The following is a 20339-nucleotide window of genomic DNA, read 5'->3' as shown; positions in this document are numbered from 1 at the left end:
AGCACTGGCTGTCACTAATAGCACCTAATTCTCATTTACAGACGGAGTTTATGAGCATCTTTCACATGCATTTTTAGTTATAAAGGTTTTAGAGCTGTCAGCCCAATATTTAAAAAGGATTGCTTGAATTTGTTTGCTACTTGACCTAGAGCAGATTCAGAGGCCTTTGTTACAATTTCCGAGAGAACCAGAAATTGTATCAGGACTTCTTCTAAGACAGCTCCCATTTTGCTAACTCCTTAAGCTCTCTCAGCTCTCACCCATAGCCATAGCCCTCCTTGACTCCAGAAGCTATGATTCAGTGTTGTTTTCAGACATACTTGCTCCTTTATTTTGTATTTTTCCCTGCCACAGCAGGGAATGGGAAGGGCATACAGCCTTGTAGGACAGTATGGGCAAGCACAGTAAAGCTTCAGGGCTAGAAGTGTGCGTTACTGTCTCATTTTCTCGTTTTAATTCATACAGTTGTTAACCCCATCCTAATACAGGTTGAATATTCCTAACTTGAAAATCTGAAATATGATATGTTCCCACATGTAAACCTTCTTGAGTGTTGATATGATGCCCAAAGGAAATGCTCAAGGGAACATTTTGGATTTCAGATTTTCAGGTTGGGTATGCTGAAGTATGTAATGCACATATTCCAATATCCGAAAATATTTGAAATCTTAGACGCTTCTGGTCCTAAGCATAATGGATAAGGGACACTTAACCTGTATCCCATTTTCCCTATTTTTCCTCAAATAAGTACTTCTTAGTTCATAATTATTAAAAAAGAAAAGGCTGGTGGGTTGGGGAAAGGTAAAGAAAGGCTTACATATGAGTGACTTTGAGCATCGCAGTCATGATTTGACTCTGAGCGATGAAAGCCATTGCAAAGTGCGAAGCTAAGGTCTGGTATGTTCCAGTTGGGTTTTAACAGGATTTTGCCGGATTCTGGATGTATTTTGATGGGTTAGAGGTGCGGGGTGACAGAAAGAAGAATCAAGGATGGCTCCACTTGAACAACCAAATCTTAAATCCTGCTGGAGGCAGTGAAAGTGACCTAGGAATTAAAATATTCCTTGGAATTTTGTTGGGAATTGTGCTTTTTCTGTTTCAGAGGAAATAATGGGAAAGGGCATCCACAGTTGTAGGCTTTGGCCTACCTTACAGCAGGGACTGTGTATGGAGGGATATTACCTATGGTTGGAATTCAAGTATCATCCTCTCTAGAAGTAAGGTTTTGAAATCTAAATTTCATTCACTGATTTGGGGCAAGTAGTTCATATTGAAAATTAATTACAACTATATTCTGCAAAAATTAAGTGTTTTTATTTATTCACATTTATGGTAGGATTAGGGGCTAACATTTCCTCCTCACTTTTAACAGACTCTGTTCATTTAGGCTTTAGAATCTCAGAGCTGGATGGGACCTCAGGGGCAGTATAGGCGTGGACTGTGCAGTCCAGTGCATCTGGGCTTTCATTCTGGGTCTGCCGCATACCACCGTGAGTAAGGTGCTCAGACTCTGAGTTTGGATGACCAGATCTTGAAATAGGGTTTAGTAATAGTATCTGTTTAACCGCGCTATTATAAAGACATAATCAAATAATGCACGTCATGGTGTACCTGCCTAGCATTTGCTGAGGACTTGGTAGATGTCAGCTGTTGGTAAACTGAGCTGCTTTACAGCCATTATTTCTTTCATATGTGAGACAAGTGAGGTAAAGAGAAATTGTAAGTAACTTGTCCGGTGTCACAGATGAAACTTGACGACTAAAAATTTGTATCTTAGTTTGTGCCTCAGATGTTTATGATAAAGAAACATTTTTTAAACAGTGATGAATAGCCTTTTTCATTTACTATTGTTAGAAAAAGTAAATCTCTTCAGAATGTTTTTCCAAAAATGTGTCATTTTGTTTTCTTTCAGGATTTGGAGTTCCATGGAGTGATGAGATTTTATTTTCAAGATAAAGCTGCTGGAAACTTTGCAACAAAATGTATTCGGGTCTCTAGTACTGCCACTACCCAAGATGTGATTGAAACTCTCGCAGAGAAATTCCGGCCTGACATGCGGATGCTGTCCTCTCCCAAGTATTCCCTCTATGAAGTGCACGTCAGCGGAGGTCAGTGCACGCAGGCGGGCTTTGGTAGGGTGCGACTGATCCGTGACTCGACAGCTTATGCAGGGGCATTTTCATCATGTCATCACTGGTTTACTTCTCATCTCCCTCTTTCTTTTTTTAGAGGGGTTGGGGGAATAGTTAGCAGGCTGGTAAAACTTTTTTATGTCTAGCACATAAACTTTTTTATGTGCTCTTAAAAGTCACTGGCACATATATTTGCTAGAAGTTAGAATGACCATATTAATTTTACATATGCTTATTTCTCCGAAGATAAGTAGCATGACATTTCATAATTAAAGTATCTCACATATTGGGGTGTCACATACATAGATGGTGTAGTATGTTCCCTACTTTTTGAGAATGTTTTTATGTAACTCTTGTGTATAAGTTTTAATGTTACAATTATGATACAATCAGTTGTAACCCAGTTTAATATTATGCAGGTATGAATCATCAGTCTCGGTATTTAATATATTTTTGCATTCTGAAACAGTACACTGTCATTATTCTTTGGGAATAATTAGGGCACCTTGAGGAAACTTTATGTATTGAGTAATTTTTCCTTGTATTAACATTAGAAATTTCAGAATATATCTTGTATAGCTTTATCAAATGGCAGCTTAAGTTGGACTGTTAGAAATGTAGAAATTTATAAAATATTTACGGGTGCTTTGGAAATGTTTAATAACCTGTAAAAAAAATGCAAATTCCAATTAGTGCAGCAAATAAAGGATTACATACAACACAGACCCAATTTGAATACCCCTTAACTTCTGTCCACAAACCGTTTTGAACATTATTTTTATTTACGTCAGAAGTACAGATTTCTTTGTATATCTGAACTTTGATTAAAATGTTTGTTATGTGTGGGATTTTCAGGTGTGACTAAACATTTTTTTCCCCTGGGTAGTATGTAAGGCATGCCAGTTTTTTTCCCCTACTTTTTTAAGGTTATAAGAGTATCGCCTTCATTAAATAATACCAAGACTAAATTTGACAATAAGAAGGTTCTCAATTTTGGATGAATTTTCTGAGACTGAGTATTTTGTTTACTTTAGAGTTTTTGTCATTAGGTTATAAAAAAGAAGAAAATCTCTGTCATGTCCGCCCCTTTTTTTGTCTGTGCTGTTTGGCTGGTTAAATACCATCAAGGGAAGTCTTTGGAATATTATGTAAGATTGTAATTTGTGAGCCAAAAATCAGATGAGTTTGATTTTTTTTTTGAGACAGAGTCTCACTCTTTTGCCCAGGCTAGAATGTTGTGGCATTAGCCTAGCTCACAACAATCTCAAACTCCTGGGCTCAAGCAATCCTTCTGCCTTAGCATCCTGAGTAGCTGGGACTACAGGCATGCACCACCATGTCCGGCTAATTTTTTCTACATATTTTTAGTTGGCCAATTCATTTCTTTATATTTTTAGTAGAGACGAGATCTCACTCTTGTTCGAACTCCTGACCTTGAGTGATCCGCCCACCTCATCCTCCCAGAGTGCTAGGATTACAGGCGTGAGCCACTGTGCCCGGTAGAGTTTGATTTTTTTTAAAGAACTTTTTTTCCTTTAAATTTTCTTTATTGAATTTATTTTTAATTAAAAGGCAAAAATATATTATTTGTAAGGGGTGAAAACAAAATAAACACGTTTAAAGAAAAAGGAATTGGTGTTTTCCCCACCCACTCACATGCTCTTCCACACTATTTTTCTGAGAGCAATGTTTTTTTTCACCTTTGCCTTGGGTTAGAGGAAAACTCTAGCATGCCAGTTCTCGATTGTTTTTGGATCACAGACCCTTAGTATCTCGGTAATTTTTTAATGGCACCACTAGGCCAAAGGAAATATGTAGTAGTTTTTTATTAAGTAGTTAGACAGATTAGTAAGTATTTAAAAACTAATAAAATAATCTGGTAGATACTTAAAAAAATAGTACACATTAAAATTAAAAGAAAATGACATTTACATGTTATTCTTAATCACAACTACTCCCTGATGGGACAGATGTGCCTCTTGGGCCTTGCGGAGCTCCTCAGACCCAGGGAGCCCTCATGTTCTCACCCGTATTGATTTGCGGACAGTGCTTGGTGTTTATTACAGCACTGTGGAAAACCCTGCTTTGTGCGGAAGTGACACAGACAGGAATGCTGCACAATCTGCTGTGGACTAGGAGCCACCTGGACCAGGAGATCTCTCGGCGTCTGGCAGATGCACCTTGTTTCCCTTGAAAATTTCAACACATATCAGTGCCCGTGATCTCCTCTGCGAGTTTGGATACTGTAGCCCTAGTGGGCTATAGCCTGGGCCCCACCAGGGAAACTCTGCTTTTATCATTTTTATATAGTAGAATTCTTTATATAAATTGGATTCCTTATATTCAATTGGAAATATACAAAAAAGTTTATGCTACTTTAAAAAACGTATACAAAACTGCTAAGGCAGAAGATATCTTAAATGTTTAAAGGTACAGTAGGACCAAGAGTATCCTGACTGTTTACATTCAGTGGTCAGTTACATGCTTTTAGAATATACCACCCTTCTTGTTTTATTTTTATGATTTAGACATAATGTTCTCTAAAAGTTATTCTATGAAGTATTTTGATCTAGTGTATAATTTGCAACAAAAACAACTTGATAATTTTAGTTTATGCAGGAGTTCAAACTTAATGTTCTAGTTCTAATTTGTTACTCTTGATTTTCATTTCTCATTTTCAGCTGATAAAATAATTATTTAAAATTTGTTATTCATATATTCTGATAGCATTAGTTTTATATGTGATATTGACTAAAAGCCTTTTTATGTCTGTTTATCTTTTAAGTTCTTCCTGTTGACTCTTCCTTTACACAATAATTCTTTTCACTAGCCTCATTGTAGCATATCCTGCATACAATTACCTGAACAGTCTTTGTCAACATTGTTAGCAGTAGTAATATCAGTCTCATCCTCGTCATCATCATTGTGGTGTCAGTTTTTGTTTCTGAGTAAAACTATTGCTCACTTAAAATTTAAATTTTTGGCATAGCATCCTCATTATGTAATCCAGTTGGTTGCCATAGACATCCACTGTAATTCATTGACCAGGTTTCATGAAGCTGTAGTGGGTAATACCAGCGCTGGACCACCAAACGATACCATTAGTCTTTTGTGATGAATATTTGGTTTTGGACTGTGTTTCAGCACTTCATAGTTATCGAAGAATACTTGCAATTGTCAAAAACAATCCATTTTCATCACACGTGTAATAATACGGTCTAGAAATGGTTTACCTTTATGTCATGACAACAAACAAAAGAAAGCTTCAAGACGATTTTTCTTCTGATTCTCATTTACTTCATGCGGAACCATCTACCCATCTTCTTTACTTTGCCAAGTAAACCATTTGTTTCAAGTGGTCCCATACTGTTGGAATGGTAATGTCAAACCTTGCTGCTAATTCACACATAGGTTGAGACGATTCACTTCCACTACAGCTTTATGCTCATCATTATCCACGTTAGTCTCAGGTCATCCATGTGGCTCATTTTCACGATTAAAATCACCAGAATGGAACTTCTCAAACCATATTGTACTATGCGATCATTAGCCACAATCCTTTCCAAATACTTTGTTGATATTTCAAGCTGACTGTGCAGCATTTTGTTCCATGGCAGAACTACATTCAGAAACAACACAGGTTTTTGACTTAAACATGATTTCACAAAAATTCCTCTAAAAAAAATCTGAAAGATAATCACAAGCCAAATTGTGCATTTCAAAGAATGAGGATGTATCTTCCCAATAAGAATAAATTAAGAAGTGTCAAAGTGAAATGTCAGAGATAGCAACTGTCAAACTTAGTACTTAAGTAAATTGGACATTTCATACTTAATAACCTAATACACCAAATACAGTACTTTACATAAGAAAAGTGGTGGCAGCTTTATGGTGGAAGGAGATGTAAGATGTGTAGGTTGAAGTTGGCAAGTTTGGAGACCAGCAGCAGGTGTACAGAGACAGGAAGAATAGTGCAGTAATCACTTTGAAGGCTGATGGTGGGCTATTGTCATTGCTTTGTAGTGTATGACAATGTGAAGAGAAAAATCTCATATGAATCAGTGTTATCTTAATATTTTTCCTTATTTTCCAGTTGTATATGAGATAATTTGATTCACAGTAATAGACTGATAGCAAAACCATGTATACTTTTTTTTTTTACTAGTTCATGTATATTTCTCTTATTTTCCTAATTAGAATTAAATGAGGGAATTGCCCCAGTCAGTGTCTATCACTGGATACCTGGTGATAGATATACAGTAGCAGCAAAATATTATTAATTTATACTTTGATTTAACATTTTGAACAATACATTTCAATCTGTAAGTAGGCACTTGAGGTAATACAATGCTTTATGTCTATAAAATTAAATGTATATCAAAGTACTAATTAGCTAGTGCCAGTAAATAACCATGGCTTATTCTTTTTCTCATTTCATGTTTTGAAGAAGAAAGAAGATTGGATATAGATGAGAAACCTCTAGTTGTGCAATTGAATTGGAACAAAGATGATCGGGAGGGCAGGTTTGTTCTTAAGAATGAGAACGATGCCCTCCCTCCTAAGGTAGGAGCCGATCTTGGTTCTGGGTCAGGTCTGACTGACAGATTGATGTCTTGTTACTGGAGCTCCTTCTCCCTTTTGCTTCTCTTCCTAAACTCTTATCCTTCTCCCAGAAAATAATTCAAAAGTAGCCCCTTTCTCCTTGCTTTATCCTTTATTTCACCCGATAATTCCAGATATTGCTTCTCACTTTTCAAAGAAGAGTTATGTATGCTTTTGTTACTGAGAGTTTTAATGATCAAGTAATCAGCTCAAATTTTTTTCACCAAATTTTATAATGAAAATTGTTCTATTAATAATCAAAAGGGAAAATAAAACTATGATAACCTATTTCTGTGTAAACTTTTAGTTGCTTAATAAGACACACTTAAAACCTATTCATGTCACATATACAAGGTTAGGGATCATTGAACTTTCTTGGGTTTCTTTGGATGATGTGATAAAACGGCTCTAAACTTTCTCAAGTGGCAGGATACCAGGAGTTCCTGGGCTGCTGCTCTTATTTTGCGAAACACTATGAAACGTCAGTGCAATTTCAAAGTCCCTGTGCAGCTCTGTGCTAAGTCAAGCAGCCCCTCACACAAGAATTCAGCATTGATAAGTGGCGGCAGGTGTGCAAAGGCTAAGGGCATTTTGAGGAAAAATCTGCTGTTTAATTTTTTCCCCCAAAAGATGGGGAAAAGACTACCATTATTCACTTTTAGCAGGAGAAAATTTTCATTTTGTGTGATGTCAGTGTTCCATGTTAAAGAGTCCTGGGTATGTGTGCAGAATGTATTCTTGACCTTGCTTGTTGCTGTGCTCTAGTGACCTGCTGCATTCGCAGCAGACGCGGCAAACTAAGGATGGCTTCCCACAGTTTTGCTCTCCATGCTGCGTTTCATTTCTGCACCACAGTTTTAGCTGGCGTTATTTTGTTCTGTGCGCTTTGCCGTGGAGCCTCGTTGGCACGGACTGGATCTCTTCTTAAGGCCTGTGCAATGCTGTGAACGCCTACGCGTGGAGCTGGGATGTTAATACTCTTTGCTCTCATAACTTACAACACAGGAAGCAGTTTTCTTTCCCACTACAATAGTTATTCTTTTTCTTAATGTTTTCTTATTAAGTTATACATAAAAAAAACAGTGTAACTCTGTCATTTTGAGCAGGCCATGATTGTGGATTAAAATATAAATTAATAAACAAGCAAATAAACAAGATCTGGAAAAGAAGTTAGAAATTTTTAAACAGACACAGTACTTATGGCTGCTTCATAAAAGCCCATTTATTATGGCTACTCTTAACATTTCCTTGAAGTTAAAGAAAAACTTCTATAAAGTAAATAATGATTTAAACTTTTTAGTTCCATAATTTCATTAGGTTCCTGTTACTAAAGTCACTTTATGTAAATTATTTGGAGTTTTCTTACTGGCTTTGGTTTTTTGTTTGCTTCTTTACTTGTTTTAATTGAGATAAAATTTATGGTGAAATGCACAAACCTTGAGTATACAATTAAGTTAGTTTTGGTAAATACACTCGTGTAACTGTCAGCCCAATTAAGATAAGGAACATTTCCATCACTCCAGAGGTTTTCTTGTTCCAGTAGCTGTGTTTTTGGCTGTGTGAGATGAACTTAGCTAAGCCGTAGGTAGCTTTAAGCGATTCTGTGTAGTAGTCACATGGTGATAATGTTCCTTTTATCAGAAGGCTCAAAGTAATGGACCCGAAAAACAAGAAAAAGAAGGTGTTATCCAGAATTTCAAGAGAACACTTTCAAAGAAAGAAAAGAAGGAAAAAAAGAAGAGAGAAAAAGAGGCATTGCGGCAGGCATCTGATAAAGATGATAGACTTTTCCAAGGGGATGACATGTAAGTTAATTCTGAAATTATTCCTGTTTCTTTGTACTCTAAACCAGATGTTTTTACTGTAGCAAACTTGTTAAATTACCAGATAAATTGCGAAAAAGATGAATATCAGTCAAGAAACTTACGTGGTATGCTTCTGGTTCTTCCGTGTTGAGGGAGAAGAGAGGATCTTACCTAAGCAAGGTTCCTTGCTACAAAGCCTGTCTTGCTGTGCTTGAGAAGAATCTCTGCACCCACAGTCTTGCTAATCTTAAATAAGCCAGCTCTAGTTAACATTATTGTTTCTTCTCTTCATCTTCACTTGGTCCTTTCTTCTCATTTCCGTGATTCCGGTCTCCGAGGCAGCGGTGGTGCACTCAGAACCTAGTCAGAGGCTGGCAAGGCCAGGAAAAAAGCAGAGTCCCCTCTGAAGGCTCACATCACGTCTGCTTCCCTCCAGCCCTACCCCCATTCTTTATTCCGTCTCACCAGCCCCACTGTAGGTAGACCTTGCCTGTGTAAGGAGCCCAGGGAGCAGGGCATCTTGTGTTTTTGTTGTAATGGAAAGAGGGTAGGAGGAGCTGGACCCTGATGTGCAGTTCCCAGTTCCCCTCTGGCGGTTCCAGTTGTTTGGTCAGTTCGTGGTTATCCTATGCTTGTTCACAGGCAGCTTGTTGTTGCCTCGGTGTTGACGCCGTAGTATTCTGTGTATTACTTTTCTATCGCCGAAGTAATACACATGTTTTACAAAGTCAGAATGTAAGGCCAGGCATGGTGGCTCACAGCTGTAGCTCCAGAGTCCTGGGAGGCTGACGAGGGAGAATGGCTTGAGCCCTGGAGTTGGAGGTTAGAGTGAGCCATGAGCTACAAGTGTGCTAGTACGTTCCACTGCACTGGGCAACAGAGCGAGACACTGTCTCTTTAAAAAAGAAAGAAAGAAAAAGAATGGTATATAGATTTGCCAAAAAGAGTAGTCATGTATTGTCACATGGGCCGAAAGAGATCTATAATTTAGTTTGTTTTTTCTGTATAAATGTATATACTTCATATGCTTATATAGAGAGGTTTTAAACAGAAGTATAATCATAGTCTTTTGAACTAGAGCATTTTACTTGATATTTTTCCACAGAGATATTTATGTTTCACAAAAACATTTTAGGTGATTGTGCAGCAGTCTGTCATACAGTTCTTCCATAATTTACGTAACTGGTCTTTTTGTGGTGAACTTGTAGTTTGTTTATAGTTTTTTTGGCATTGTAAATACTCCAGTGAATGTCCTTGTTCTATGACTGTGGGAACTCATCTGATTATTTTCTCAGGGTGTGTTCTAGAAGAAGGGCTAGATGACAGGTTTGGATGCTTTCACGTGTTCTGAACCCTCTTGCGTAGCCCACGAGACCGCTCCTCTCCTTACACCCTGCAGCTTTGGGTGTCACGGAACAGTGCATCTCCACAGTGTGTAATGTCTTCCATAATCTTCCCATATGTTCATTGCCTATATATTTTCTTCTGTTGCAGTGACCTCTCCATGGCTTTGTCCCATTTTTTAATTGATACTAAGTGCTCTGTATGTATTGTGAAGATATTAACCATTTGCCAGTGAATAAATATATGAGGGCTGTCCAGAAAGTATCCAGCCATTGTTCATATAACAATAGTGCTTTGCACGACATCGATGTAACCTGGAGGCAAGGAGAGTAGACTGTAGCGCACATGTGTGAACAGTGACGACTTCACTGTACCAGTCAGCGGGGCACTAGACGCCATTGAGAGCATGTGCGCTGTGTGGCTGTCACATTCTAAATGACTGAGCAGGTAGAGCAACAAATCTGCATGAAATTTTGCTTGAACATTTCTCAGAAACTATTCAGATGATTCAGAAGGCTTTCGGGGCCATGCAGTAAATGCATCACAAATAAAAGTGTTGCACAAACACTATGGAGATGGTTGAGAATCTGTTGGAAGTGATCCACATTCTGGAAGGCCTGCGACAAGCAGAACATCTGAGAATGTTGAACATGTACGGGTCAGATTAAGACACTGGGAGAATTGTGTGAGGTCCCTTTAGTCCCCTTTGAAGGGAACTAAAGCATCATTGCCCTGTATAGTGTTTCTTGTATCTTGTATCTTTTTCATTAAATGTCTCAATTTTTCATATCACATTGCTAGATACTTTCCGGACAGACCTTATATACTTTACAGTAGAATTTGAGCCCATTTTGGGTTGTATCAAAGTGGGTTTAGATATTAGTCTACTAGGCAGTGATGCCTGTGTGATCACTTCAGTCTAGTATTACATGATTAGGCTCTAATGCAGTTATGCAGCTTGCATAGATACATTGCTCATAAATGAAAAATAATCAAAGGAGGGTTTAAAACATGCTTTATGGCTTGTTCTCTTCATCGCCTTAGTTTATGGGGTGATACATTATTTGATTTAGAACATGAACTACTTAAAATGAGCTATGTTGCTACCTTGATTTATTAGAACCTTGTCTGATCTTTAATTAAATTATTTTTATAATTAAAAATTATATCTTTAAAGTATATTTATTAAAATTTAATCAAGTAAATCAGTTTTTCCATCTTGCCTAATATTGTTTTGCATTCATCATCCTATACATTTGACTCCTTCACATAAACTGTTGGATCAATTTCCTTTTGAAAGTTTAAGTTCAAGAAAGTGAATATTGGAAAATCATTAAGTGTTAAAAATCATCCTATTTAATTAATTTTGGTTCTTCAAGATTTGCTATAATCTTAAGACAGGTTTTTATTAAAGTATAATTAATCCTTTCTTGTGATTGGAGTGTTATCGTGTAATATCACTCATTTGGTCTGTTGCAGAATAACACTGGCAAAAATTACTGAAATGTTATAATCCATACATTTTTAGCTCTATTAATAAACTCACCGTAAAGTTTTAATTATAGATATCTGCTTAGTTCAGTGTATTAGTTTGTATCGAGAGAAAGTATATTCCTTATCACACAGTATTAATAGTTAGCACATGGTAAATAGCATAAGACCTTTAGGGGACAGATGTATCCAAATAATAACTGCCATTTTGACTTTCGTATGATGATAATGTATATGTTTCTAATAAGAAAAATTTAAGATATTGATTTTTTTTTCTTTTTTCTTACAGTGAGAATTCCCGACTGGCTGCTGAGGTCTACAAAGACATGCCTGAAACCAGCTTTACTCGAACAATTTCTAATCCTGAAGTGGTTATGAAACGACGGAGGCAACAGAAATTGGAAAAGAGAATGCAGGAATTTCGGAGCTCAGATGGGCGGCCTGATTCAGGTATAAGCTTTATAGTGCTTTTCTGTGCTATATCTGTTTAAAGAGTGCTATTTAACACCTTTTATCTATGCTTAAGGTTTCCTTAACTAAAGCAATGGGGGGACGTAACCTCTTTGTAACAAGTGTGTTGCATCCATTTTGCCTTATGTAGAAGAGTCCTGTTCATGTAGAGATATGTTTAATGTTATGTATTTTTCTTTCCTCAGTATAGCCTTTAAAAAAATTCTACAAAACTTCAAATATATACAAGTGAAAACCATAAAATGAACCCAATATACCTATCACTAAATTTTGATAATTAACAATTTGTGTTTCTTCTGTGCTTCCAACATACATTGCCCTGTTCCCAAACTATTATTGTGAACCAAATCCCAAACTTCTCATTATTTCAACTATAAATATTTTGTTATATTTTCTTAAAGGTTAAGGATTCTTAAAAAGAAACAAAACAAAACAAAAAACACCAAAGCAAAACATAACCACAATGCTGTTATCACATATAAAAGAATTGACAATAGTTCCTTAATATTATCAAATACCTAGTTATTGTTTACATGTTCCTGATTGCCTCAGATAAATCTTTTATTTGAGATGGGATCCAAATAAGACTTACACACCACAATGCACGGTCACTGGATTCTGCCCCATCACAGAAATTGCGAGAATTCCGTTTCTTCTGAGTCTGTTTCCATGTAACATGTTCTGCACAGCCTCTGGCTGTGATGGAAGTTGGCCACCTAAACATCATGTGCGTATTTAGCACCTGGTCACTGAATCTTAATTGTATACTTCACAATGCTTGAGTGTTGGTGATATAAAATAACTAGATGAGGGACTTTTTGGATCCATATATATATATTCTAATAGATTATTTTTGAGACCCAAATCATTATATTCTGTCTTGTTCTGTCAAGGATTTGAAGTGATTTATAAATACATGTACCAAAAAAAAAAAAAAAAAAAAGATAGAGAAAAGAAAATGAGAAGGAGAGAAAATATAAAGAAAAAGAAAAGTAGTAAAAATCTTGAAAAGGATAAGAGGAACACTCAGAAATACCAACATGTGCTAACCACACACCAGACCTAAAGGCACTTGTGTGCCATGGGAGGGAGTTTGACATTCCTGCTGAAAGGAATTTCTGAGGATGAATCCATGGTTCCCTCAAAGAATACTCAAGTATGAGCTAGAGATATGTGAGTCACGATACAGATAGCCAGCTTAGAGTATCAGTTTTTATCAGTAAATTTAAAAATATTTTTGTGATGAGAAATGTTTTAATGTGGATTAGAATGCGACATTTATATGCATTTTTAGGTTGAAATAGGAAGTTTTTTGCAGATCACTTAGCCTGTGCCCCTAGATACTCATATTTATTTTCCATTGCCATTGGGGGTACTTTGGTGGAAGAATTTGATGTGCTTTGTTAATAAGCTGCTGAAGAGTTTTAAGCTAAGCATCCTATCTTGAGAGATTACTATGGAAGCAAAGTGGAAGGTCGATTTGAGGGAATTGCCGTTAGAAGCATACGTGCCGGTTGCAAGTACTGCATTGCCCGTGGAAGGGGTGAGGGCCCGTGAGCTCAGTCACTGTCAGTGGGCTGTAGAGAAGAAAGCACTGAAGAAATGTTTAAGGGCAGAATTGTCAGGAACTGGTCACAGGCTGGATTTCACTGAGGACAGAGGCATTTAGGACAACACCCCTGTCCTTAATTAGTAAGCAGATGTTGATGGACTGTGGAATGAAAGAACATTTGGGGTGGAAGATAGTTTTGCGTACGAGTGCCATACGAGGTGCTGGCGCGATGTGGGCTCTTCCGAGCGGGGGCTCAGGGACTGGGGCACTGCTCTGGCGGTGAGCGGTGAGCAGGTGGGGGTTGGAGTGCCTGTGGTGGGGAGGCAGAGTCATGGCGTGGGTGAGGTTTGTTGAATAGAAAGTGTACAGGTCACATAAAGACTTGGGGCAAGGCTGTTGTTGAAAGGAGTCAGCAAAGAAAACAGGAACCGCCCCCCCCCCCCCCCCCCGGAGAATTAGAAGGAGAAACAGCAGAACTTAGAATAGAGTTTGTCTTTTGGAAGGGTGGTTGGGGGCAGAAGGAGTATTTTTCTGTATGTGGAACCTCAGGAAACTGTAAAAACTAAATATTATTAGCAAAATAGCTATTTATAGTTAATACTAAGGAAGCCCAAAGTATTGAGTTCCCTCAAGGTTTTTGTTTTAATAAATAAAATACTCAGAAAAACATATCCCTATAACCTACCATAGCTATTAGCTATTAGATTGATTCTTTAATGTGGGCTGGGTGGACATGGCACGTGTGAGCACCACGTTTCTGAGAGTGGCAGCTGAGGCTGTTGTTTTTCGTCTTGTTGCCCAGCTCTGATGACATAGCTTACAAGTCCTCCTTAACTTGTGCTGTTACCCTCACTTCACAGCTGTTCAGGTGTCATAACTCACAACAGGTTTTGTCCCTGGACTTTGTAAAGTATCTTAGACACTCAGGTATATTCACTTTGGGAAGTCTTCAAAATATAGTTGATCCAAAAATGTCTTGTGTGGCTCAGTTAATTGATTTGTGGCACAAATATTCTACTACCAATGATTATATGTTTATTTCTCACTGAGTAATATTACATATTAACAAAATTGTAAGAAAATTTTTAGGGAGTTGATCCTTCTTCTACCTCGGTTTCTTAGTGCACACTCTTGGGGGCAACAGGGCATGCGAAGTTTGGAAAAACGTAGACCTGGGCTTAGCCGTCAGTTGGAACCTACAACTGGGGTGTAGACGATGGGCCTCAGTTTCTTTATCTTCGAGGCAGGGAAATAACCCATACCTTAATCTTGGAACTGAGATTAATTTATTCAGATAGATTTTAGTCCATCATAGGGACTGAAAAATGTTCGCTTCTCTTCTCTCTCTCTCCTTCCTTGGTCAGTTGACATGTGTGTACCTGTCCCATGACAGTACCATGGTTTTATGCTTATAAACTAAAAACCTTTAAAATTAGACTGTATCCATTTAGTCCTAGTTTTGTGTGTCAGAATGGCTTTACACTCACCTATATTGAAACTAAACGTAGTGTTAGACAGATGTTCTGGGACATTCAAATGGATAATAAAAGTAATTTCATCCAATAGCTAAATTCATTTGGCCACATAAATAGGAATTTTATAGCTACGTCCTATTGACGCATCCTTGGGAAGTGCCACTCAAAAGTAGTTCCTTTTAAGTGATTTCCTAATAAACACTGTCTTTGCATTTTTTCAGACCAACCAAATAATCTTTTATGCTCTGTGGTCTGTAACTTTGGGATCACAGAGTACTTGTCTAGGCGTTTAGCAGATGCAAATTATGTGTTAGAAAAATTAGTTGTCTGACTATTTGCGTTTTTTTTGGTGTAGATCTAAGTGAGAATACAAGTTCATCTTTTCAGCTTTCAGAATGGAAGCTCTGTTTTGCTCCTTGGTTGTCTACTGTGTTTTACCTCAGTTTACAAAGTTGTTTACTTATCCTGTTGTGCTTGTTTTTCTTGTAAATTACTCCAAATCTGTTTGGAAGTAGAGTATAATGATATAAGGAGGGGATGCATCTTGTTATAGTGGAATACATACTTTAGACTGGCCTCTCTTCTGTTGCTGCTGTCCCCACCTTCACCTAGGTCCTCTTTGTAGAACGTGAGTGGCATTTTGCCCACCTGCCCCCCCCACACTCACTCACACATGTGTACACATTCACACACACACTCTCTCTTTCGTTCTCTGTGTCTCACACACTCAATGCACACACAACTTCTGTGGCTCCCACACTTTATCTAGAATCAAATCCAAACTCTCGATCATTGCTGGGGAAGTCTTGAGAGATCTGGTCCCAGCCAGTCCCTGACTTCATCTCCCTCTTTTCCCCCCACTCTGTCTATACTGTCCTGTGAACCAGGCCAGCCTTATTCCAGCTCTGGCCTTAAGCGCTTGCTTGTCCCCTGCTGACAAAGCCCTTCCTCTGGATTGTCACGTAGCTGCTTCTGTCCTGTCCCTCAGGTCTCAGTTCTGATGCTGATTTCTCAGAGAGGTCTGGGCCAGTCACCCAAGCTTTCTTCCTTACAACCATACTCATATTTTTCACAATATGTTTCACTATTTTAAAATTATTTGTTTTCTTGTTAGTCTTCTCCCCCTACATTCTGCCTCCTAACTAAGGAATATAAGTCACGTGAAGGTGAGAACACTGACTTGTTCATTGCTGTGTCCTCAGCATCAGAACAGTGTGAGTTTGCACATGCTCAGGATGTCCTGAGAGCCTGGCTCAGCAGGTCCACATTCTAATAGTAATGTGGACGAGTTGATTTTTTTTAAAAAACAGCCATTATTTTACCATTAGCCAAGTTATCAAAATGCAATTTGTGCCAGATTTGTTGAAAAAGAAAATATGACAACTTTTCAGTAGCCAGAATAACTGCATTAGAACTAAGAAGAGTGAAGGAGTCATGGACATTTAGAACTTGCTTCAAGAATCCATAGAGATCTTCTAATCTAGCTCTTTTAAGTTATAGGTGAGAAAATGGAGGGTTAAAGAACTTAGAATCCTTCCCTCACTATAGAAGGAGGGGCATGGAGCTAATCTTAATTTCTTCCCTCGGTATCCTTTCATCTAAATTTGAGATTCCAGCGCTTAATAATATTGGACCATAAGGAAAAAGCAGGTTATGACACCCAGTGTGACACCCCGGGTGAGAATAATATAACATGTAGATTTCCATTAAAAGGAAACAAGCAAAAAAGAAAAATATCAAAGTTGCTCTGCTTTAGTCAAATTTTTTTCCAGTTGAATTCACAGCTATAAATGACATTGTAGTTTGTAGTTCCCGGAAGCAAAAATAGAGCCGTGCTGTGATGGCCAATCCATGAACAATCTTTGGCCTCAAGCACCTGAGATTTCCTGAATCCTCGTTCACTTTTTAAAAATGAATTTATTTAGTGAGGTTAATATTTAACTTTATCTGGGTTTCTCAGATTGATGATCAGGATTTAGGAAAAATGAGGGAAATAGGTCTAGGAGGATGTAAGGGAATGAGAAAGCAGGCGACGAAAGCAGCGCCGTAAAGAAACTGGAACGCCGTCCTTTCTCCATCACACTGCAGTAGAAATCAGAGCGTCGTCGCAGTAACTCCCTGGCCTAAAGAGAGGGCAGAAACAGCCTTTGTCACGCTGGATTGCTCAGGAGTTCAAAGTGTCACTAGATCAGTCAGTCACTGCTGATGTGTGCCATCTCACAGGAAGTGAAAAAGATCTCTATCTTTTCATTTCAAAAACATGCACGTTTTGTCTTTGCACTCATTCCAAAGAGACCTGAGGTGCCCTTTTCTTAAGTGATTGTAGATGTTAGTTATCTCTGTTATTGGCATATGATAAAGTTATGCTCAAAGATGCCAAAATGTTTTTTCAGGTGGAACGCTGAGAATTTATGCAGATAGTTTAAAACCAAATATTCCCTACAAGACAATCCTGCTATCTACTACAGATCCCGCAGACTTCGCTGTGGCTGAGGCTTTAGAGAAATACGGTCTGGAAAAAGAAAACCCTAAGGATTACTGCATTGCTAGGGTAAGTAACTTGATCAAATCAGGATTTCTTACCAGTGTCACACATGCTAGGACCTTACATTTAGTAACACACTATACAAGTGTCCCTGAAAGTATAGTCTTTAGGACCTTACATTTAAATGGAAAATACTCTTCAAATCAAATTAAACCCAGGCTGATTTTCTCCCCATTGTATCATTTAGAATCTGATAAATTAAAACCATGTGTTAAATACATGTTTAAAACAAAAAGCAAAAAACCCCCCACAGAGTCTCCCTTCCATTACAAAAGTAATATTTATTTCTATTATAAAATAAGAAAAGTATAAAAAGGCAGATTGAAGAAAATAAAAATCACCCCCAAATCAATTGTCCACATATGTGTGGTTCCATTTCTGGACTCTGTTCTGTTCCATTGGTCTGTGTGTCTTTTTGACAAATACTGAGTTGTCCTAATTACTGTAGTTTTAGAATACATTTAACCCTTTGCACTCGCTTGCTTTTTTCTCGATTCCTTTATTCTACTCGGGATTTAATTTTTTAAATACCTCAGATTTTACAAAGCGTGGCAGTAGAATAAAACACTGGCATTTCTTTTCATACAAACTTATTTATTTGGTTTTTTTTATATTTCAAATTATTGATACATTCAAAGAGTAATTTTAATCTCTATAATTTTTGTTAACCGTGACAAGTCACACTCGACATCTGAGTGCAAAGAGTTAAATGTTATAAATCTTATTTATAATAAGTTTTATACTGTAGATTTACTTTATATTTAAAATCATATAAAGTAAATGTCAATTTTGTTCTTGTTTTTAAAAATTGCTTTGTTTAATTCTTAGGTTATTTGCATTTCTGTACACATTTTAGAATCAGATTATCATTTTCACACAAAACTTTTTGGGATTGTGATTTCTTTTGCCTTGCATCTGTAGATAAACTTACCAACTACTCATCCTAACAGTAGTCAGTCTTCCAGTTTGTGAGCAGAGTGTAGCTCTTCACTCATTGATTTCTTTAAGTTCTCTCAGTAATGTTTTATAGTGCTCAGTGTAGTTTCCAGCATAGAGGTTGTTTGTTAGCTACAGATGGAATTAAATAAAAGAGCTTGCTTGAGTTTTATGATTTTATGTTTTTGCTGAGAAGCTAGGAAGTTAGATTGAGTTGGAAACACTAATAGATCTGGAATGTAGTCCAAATTTTAGCTGAAAGTAGATGTAAAAACAGATGTTTTTCTTACATTAAAATGGCAATAAGGCCGGGTGTGGTGGCTCACGCCTGTAATCCTAGCTCTCTGGGAGGCCGAGGCGGGTGGATTGCTCGAGGTCAGGAGTTCGAAACCAGCCTGAGCAAGAGCGAGACCCCGTCTCTACTATAAATAGAAAGAAATTAATTGGCCAACTAATATATAGAGAAAAAATTAGCCGGGCATGGTGGCGCATGCCTGTAGTCCCAGCTACTTGGGAGGCTGAGGCAGAAGGATCGCTTGAGCCAGGAGTTGGAGGTTGCTGTGAGCTAGGCTGACGCCATGGCACTCACTCTAGTCTGGGCAACAAAGCGAGACTCTGTCTCAAAAAAAAAAATGGCAATAAAAGAATAAAAAATTATTTACATGCACAAGAACTAAGAGACTGGGATGAGATGATAAGAGATCAGAGTTGTCAGTGAGCTTTTACATATGTAAACGAGTGGTCTCTCACTAGACTAGAGAAAGCCTGCAGGAGAGCATCAGGACAAGCAGGTCAGTGGATTGAGAGTGTTTGCAAGGAGTAGTAGACGCCACCAAATCCCCTTCCCTGTCCTAGCTGCTGTGTCATCTGCCCCTCTGAAGCCTAGAGTAAAACTGATGGGGCTGGATGGGTATTGAACTAGGAGGCCTTGGATTTGAAGGTAACAGGCATAGCAGAGGGTAACAGGGGTCTTTATTGAAAACAGGAGGATGAAGAGAAAGGCTGTACCTAGAATACTGGTGGCCAGAAAATGTATAGGTTCCTCCCGGGAGGCACTTGCTTTCAAAAAAAGAAAGATCTATATGCGAACGGACCTTTGGAAGTTCTGGTCTAGTAACCTCATTCTGAGAACTATCAACAGTGTTCCCTGCCTGTATTTTATAGACTTTACATTCAGCTTTCTGGGGACTTGCTGTCAAATACGACCGGACAGCCAAGGTTCAACAGACATTTGAAAAACACCGTTAAAATGGAGACATACCGACACACACGATTAAAAAAAAAAACCTGGAGATAAAAGGGAGAAACTGGAGAGAGCAGATGGGAGTGTTCAATAAATTAAGAGATACAGAAAAATAAGGAAGATACTGCATTTATGAAGTAAAATCAGAATGCTATAAAGAGGAACAGGCAGAGAAAGAACTCTCAGAGATTGAAGCCTGCTGCTTACATGGCTTTAAATCTGCCCTCCGGGCCACGGCTGCCTCCTGCCTGCTTGGCCCTGACCCCGTCCTCCAGGTTGGATCCACCCACCCGTCATCTGCACAGCCCTGCCTTGGGCTCAGAGGCCTTGCCTCCAGCTCCACCCCAGTGCCCGCTCCGAGGCTCTCACGCTGGGGTGCACTGGGCTCTGACCTGAAAGGCTTTGGGAGGCCACTTAGGCAGGCCCTGAGAGGAGCATGGAGAGCCCTGCGGTCCCTGGGCTACTGCGGCCAACCTCAGCCCACCTGACTTGGCATTCACGTGACCCCAGTGCCAGCCTGCTGCTTGCTTGCCCCGACTCCACCCTCCAGCCCTGCCTGCTTAGCCCTGACCCCGCCCTCTAGGTTGGATGGCACGCCGTCTGCACAGCCCTGCTTTTGGCTCAAAGGCCCTGCTCAGAGGTTCTGCTAGTGCCTCCTCCCCAGTCACTCCCCAGTCCCAGCTCTGAGGCTCTCAGGCCAGAGCCTGAGGCTTTGCCCCTGTCCCTCCATAACTCCCAGCAGG

At 38.6% G+C, this 20339-nt stretch overlaps 1 protein-coding gene and 1 long non-coding RNA gene across 19 annotated transcripts in view; one reads left to right on the top strand and one right to left on the bottom strand.

Annotated features, from left to right (window-relative positions):
• AFDN (afadin, adherens junction formation factor) overlaps positions 1–20339 on the top strand; it is a 148705-nt gene that overhangs the window by 44565 nt on the left and 83801 nt on the right. For 6 of the 17 annotated variants that reach the window (XM_076002791.1, XM_076002788.1, XM_076002786.1 and 3 more), the window contains exons 2-6: positions 1913–2108; positions 6583–6695; positions 8376–8539; positions 11664–11824; positions 17266–17423. In XM_076002791.1, the coding sequence (XP_075858906.1) occupies positions 1913–2108; positions 6583–6695; positions 8376–8539; positions 11664–11824; positions 17266–17423 (792 nt within the window). Of the gene's footprint in view, positions 1–1912; positions 2109–6579; positions 6696–8375; positions 8540–11663; positions 11825–17265; positions 17424–20339 lie in introns of all 17 variants that reach the window. The other 11 variants (XM_076002790.1, XM_076002785.1, XM_076002787.1 and 8 more) reach the window with 3 other exon arrangements.
• The window catches only part of LOC105877870 (uncharacterized), a 72544-nt gene that overhangs the window by 34757 nt on the left and 17448 nt on the right, over positions 1–20339 (bottom strand). Inside the window, exons 4-5 of one of the 2 annotated variants that reach the window (XR_012919237.1) lie at positions 18349–18485; positions 16909–16995 (exon numbers count right to left, since the gene is read on the bottom strand). The exons of the other annotated variant lie outside the window; for it this stretch is intronic. This is a non-coding gene — a long non-coding RNA (uncharacterized LOC105877870). Of the gene's footprint in view, positions 1–16908; positions 16996–18348; positions 18486–20339 lie in introns of those variants that run through there. 2 annotated transcript variants of the gene reach the window in all.

The sequence above is a fragment of the Microcebus murinus genome, chromosome 5 (assembly GCF_040939455.1).
Source record: "Microcebus murinus isolate Inina chromosome 5, M.murinus_Inina_mat1.0, whole genome shotgun sequence".
Classification (NCBI taxonomy): Eukaryota; Metazoa; Chordata; class Mammalia; order Primates; family Cheirogaleidae; genus Microcebus; species Microcebus murinus.
This window is presented reverse-complemented; position numbering and strand designations above follow the sequence as displayed.